The 4,365-nt window shown below is 38.2% G+C and overlaps 1 protein-coding gene across 1 annotated transcript in view; it reads left to right on the top strand.

The window, feature by feature from the left end:
- The window catches only part of LOC107104147 (Fc receptor-like protein 5), a gene marked incomplete at its 5' end in the record, with an annotated part of 9,630 nt that extends 5,734 nt beyond the window's left edge, over positions 1-3,896 (top strand). The window contains 2 exons of the mRNA XM_015404078.1: positions 2,590-2,721; positions 3,109-3,896. Coding sequence (XP_015259564.1) covers positions 2,590-2,721; positions 3,109-3,158 — 182 coding nt within the window. The remainder of the gene's footprint in view (positions 1-2,589; positions 2,722-3,108) is intronic.
- Positions 3,897-4,365: the final 469 nt, after the last annotated feature.

Below are 4,365 nucleotides of genomic sequence, written 5' to 3'. Positions count from 1 at the left end.
ATTCAACATGGCGGCGACGCGAAGTGCCTACGTCACGACGACCAAGCCCTATAGGAGAGACTGAACAATATCAAGCTACCAGGTCTTGATGGTGTCAGCCCCAGAGTCCTGAAGGCCTACTGTATGCAGAACATTTTTGTGGGATTGTATAGAACCTGTTCAACTTTAGCCTGAGTTGAGAACAGTTTCAGGGATGTGGAGGACCCATCTTGTTTGCAGTACCAAAGAAAAACCAGCCAACAGTCCTCAGTGACTATAGACATGTTGCTTTGACACACCACATATTGAAGGTCCTAGAGAGAGTTGTGTTGGTTCACCTTAGAGAACAGTTAAGCAGCTATCATGACCCCCTGCAGTTTACTTATCGATGTGGGGTGGAAGATGCCGTCATACACCCACTTCAACAAACCCACTGTCATTTAGACAAAGCAGACATCACTGTAGATCATTGTCTTTGATTTCTACAGTATATTTAACACAGTTCAGCCTGACTTAGTGAGAAAATTCAGAAGACGCGGGTGGAGGCATCAACAATCGCCTGGGTAAAAGACTACCTGACAAACAGATGCCAGTTTGTTAGATTGAATAGAAGGGTCAGTTGTCTAATCAAGTAGTCTGCAGCACAGCAGCTCCACAGGGTACCTTCACCATTCTTTTTAACTCTGTACACCTCTGACTTCCAGTACCAAACAGAGTCCTGTCATTTGGGGAAATACTTAGATGGCTCTGCTTCTTGTCCATTTTTAATTAACCCAATAACTGCAGAGTATAGGAAGCTGGTAAAATGGGTGGAAGGATGGATGATTTCTGGGAATCTTAATTATAGTATTAGTCCAAAATACTCTGAATTCAGATTTAGTCTGATTACAATAATCTTTTAATACAGAATCTTGTTTCGACTTAAAAAAAAAAGAGTAAATATTGCAGTTGACAAAATTAACTTACATCCACCACAATATATACATTGATAAACATGAGCACTGATGTCAGGCAGGCAATGCACTGTGGGAAGTTTGGCCCACTTCCACCAAGAAAACAATTTAGGATTATTGAATCAGAAACAAACAGACAAAAGAACCACAACAGTGTGTCGAACTGAGCTTGTCAGAGACATTTTTGATTTATGCCAAATATTGAAGCGTGGTCTGTGCTATTTTATTCCACGCCACAACGCAAGAGGGGCAATCAGGAACTAGCTGTGGGTCTAGATACGGCCTAGGCGGTGAGGAAGTGGGGGCAAGTTTGTGCGACAATGGAGCGACATGAGAGTGAAAAAGAGTGGGAATCCAGGTGAAAAAAGAGTCCCAGCGTTCTCACGCACCTCTCTCTTCTAGCTGGTCTAACTTCACGAGTTGTTTTCCACAAGGGCGGTCATACAAACAAAACAAGATGGTAAGGTACCAAACAGGAAATACGCATAGTGTAGAGTAGATTTAGATTTAAACAATCAGAGGCCTCCTGGCTGTGGTCACCTACAATTTTGGGCAGGCGCACCAGAGTGTCTGCGGAAAAGCTGGGGGCACAATTGCGTTCACTGTGACACACACGCTGACAACCTGGTTTCTGAGTATAAACCAGCCTATAGTCCTCCAGCGTGTCCTGGGTTATCCACTAGGCCTTCCCCTGCTGGGGCATGCCTCCAACACCATCCAGGGGCAGCATCTAAGGGGCATCAGCAAGAGATGTCCAAGCAGTCCCAGCATACTCCTCTCAATCAAGAGAAACTAGACATCCCTCCTAAAATTGCACTACACCTCCAACCCATTTCATACTGTTTCAGCGCAAACTGCACTTTGTGTAACACTACATGCTACAAGTAATGCATAAACATACATTCTTGTTTTACATTTTAATTCGTCCTCTCAGGATGCTAGTTCATAATTTTGTTCTTATTCATTTATGACTGTGCATTTTATTTGTATTTAGAGATGGTTTCTCTGAGAAAACTATAAATAGTGAGATAATGACTACAAAGACTTTTGAGTCAGCTAGGGAACATAAGGAACAGATCATTGTGATATCCTTCTGCTTGCAAGTGACCTATGTTTGTGTATTTTTAGGGTGGGGGGTTATAGAAAGGTAGGAATAATTACATACCATGAACCGTGTTGTTGTAAGTTGTCTTAATTGTGGTGTTATCATTCATGTTTCCTCCAACTGTTGTTTCCGTCTTGCTCCTACTGCGAAATATCAAGTCATGGATGATTTCTCCATTGTTAATTCAGACCTTAGCTTCCAACAGAACTTAACAGTTCTGCTTCCTGCTCTCTCTTTTGAAAATAGTCCACATATTTATGCCGTACTAGCTAAGGTGATCACAGCCACCTCATTAACTAGCCTCCTCTGTCCTTGGCTTGCATATAACCTTCTCATGTTTCTAAGAAAATAAACCTTTTCATTCTAAAATGGATAGGTAGGCCCCCCAGTCGCTTGGCTACGACTAAATTGAGATCAAAGTGTTACGAAGTTGAAACGAATCAAAATAATTGTGATTTTGATTAATCTAGTTGGCTTTGTGTTACTTAATATTTTAAAGATTTCTACTCCACAAAACACAAATTATTTTTATTTTGTTTTTATTGTTTTCAGAAGCCCCTGCTACCACTTCTCTTCATCCAACATCCATACCTTGGAACAGAGTAGTTATTGGCACCCTGCTCTTCATCCTCTACAACATCATACTTATCCTATGTATATATGTGTACCGGCAATGGGCTCGAGGTAGGTTTTTTAAAATATATTACTATAATAGTAAATATAATAAATATTTTTATATATTTGATTGTTAAACATCAAGTCAAGCAGTTCAGTTTGTGTCCTAAAAGCATTTCACTTGCTTTTGAGACATTTCTGTTCATCTATTTCTGGGTGAAATAGGTTATATAAATATAAAACATTTCAGTGGTATAATAGCCTTCAGTGGAGGTAAAAGACAAAATAAGTTAAAAGTGTTTAAACACAAGCATTCCCAGGTGGAGCTGAATCAAATCACATGGTAGCAATAATCAATAATTATAACAAAATTATAAATATTATCTGAACATTTTTTACTTCAAAATGTAAGAAAATTGATAAAAAGTGATAAGTTTTGTATTTCTTTTTCTGCAGCCCGGATGGATGCTAAGAGGACAGCTGCTGATCATATTGTGATGGACTGAAAACAATACCAAAAACATCAAATGAGTATTCCACTTCCATTACACATCTTATGAAGAATTTGACTTTGGAGAGTTCAGACCCAATAAGCATGAAATAGGCTCCAATAGAATATAAACACCAAAAAGATTTAACTTCAGTCTAATTGTAAGTAGGAATCAATACTTCTTAAACAGAATTACAGGAGCAACAAGCTAAATTTTTTTATTGTAGACAATTAGATTTTCCAAAAAGTTTTGCGAGGAAGTAAAAATGGAATATTGTAAGACATCACAAACCAGCTCTTTTAGTTGTTTTTCAGTCTCTTGTCAGCGTTCACATCAAATGTTAGATTGTGAAATATCGTTTTGGGGGACTCTAGGGCCTTTGTCTTCTAAGCTTTAAGCGGTTCTGCATTCTGTCGCAATTGTAATATTTTCCTGTTATGTTTTAAAACATGTTTTTTTATCACTTGTTTAGCCGCAATATGAATATTGAAATGATGGCACCCAATACCTTTTTTTGGAAACGTCTTGTGAACATTGTTTTTTTTCTACAGTAGGTTATCAGGGGTGGATCCAGGATTTTCAAAAGGATGTGCGCACATAAGGCTTATGTCAAGACAATGTGAAGCTAAATCAGTGTTTCTCAACTGGGGGTCGCGTACTCTTAGTGGTCCGTGAGGGTATTGCAAGGTGTACATGAAAGTCTTTTCTTAGGTGGATCTGTTCTGCTTTGTTAAGACCCAATTGAAAAATTAAACAAGCTTTTATTAACCAAAAAGTATGTTTTTCTTTGTGCTTACTTTCAGCTTTGATGCAAATCAAAACCAAGAAACATCTTGGAAGTAAAGAACAGTCTGAAATCAGCAATTTTTTCACACTGAGCTATCAGAGCTTATCAAAGCAGCTCAGGTGTCTTAACATTAACAACAATCATCAAGTTTAAATGTGATAATAAAGATGTTACTCAGAGGAGTTCCAGGTTTATAAGTGCAAGTTCATAATATGATTTTATTTTGTTTTATTTCGATTCCTTAATCATTTCCAGGCAACACATTTATGTTGTTTTTTTTTATTTGAGATGGAAAGGATACCGTGATAAGAATGATTTCCAATTGTCAATTTTCAATTGTTGTACTCCTCTATAGCTGAAACTATATGATGAAAGCAGATGGTTGAAAAGTTCACTACATGTATTTACACCGTACGGCCTGTCGCTCTGATGTAA

This window comes from Cyprinodon variegatus, unplaced genomic scaffold (assembly GCF_000732505.1).
Source record: "Cyprinodon variegatus isolate N-32 unplaced genomic scaffold, C_variegatus-1.0 Scaffold1629, whole genome shotgun sequence".
NCBI classification, from domain to species: domain Eukaryota; kingdom Metazoa; phylum Chordata; class Actinopteri; order Cyprinodontiformes; family Cyprinodontidae; genus Cyprinodon; species Cyprinodon variegatus.
The sequence above is the reverse complement of the archived record's forward strand: the minus strand, read 5'-3'. Positions and strand labels throughout refer to the sequence as shown.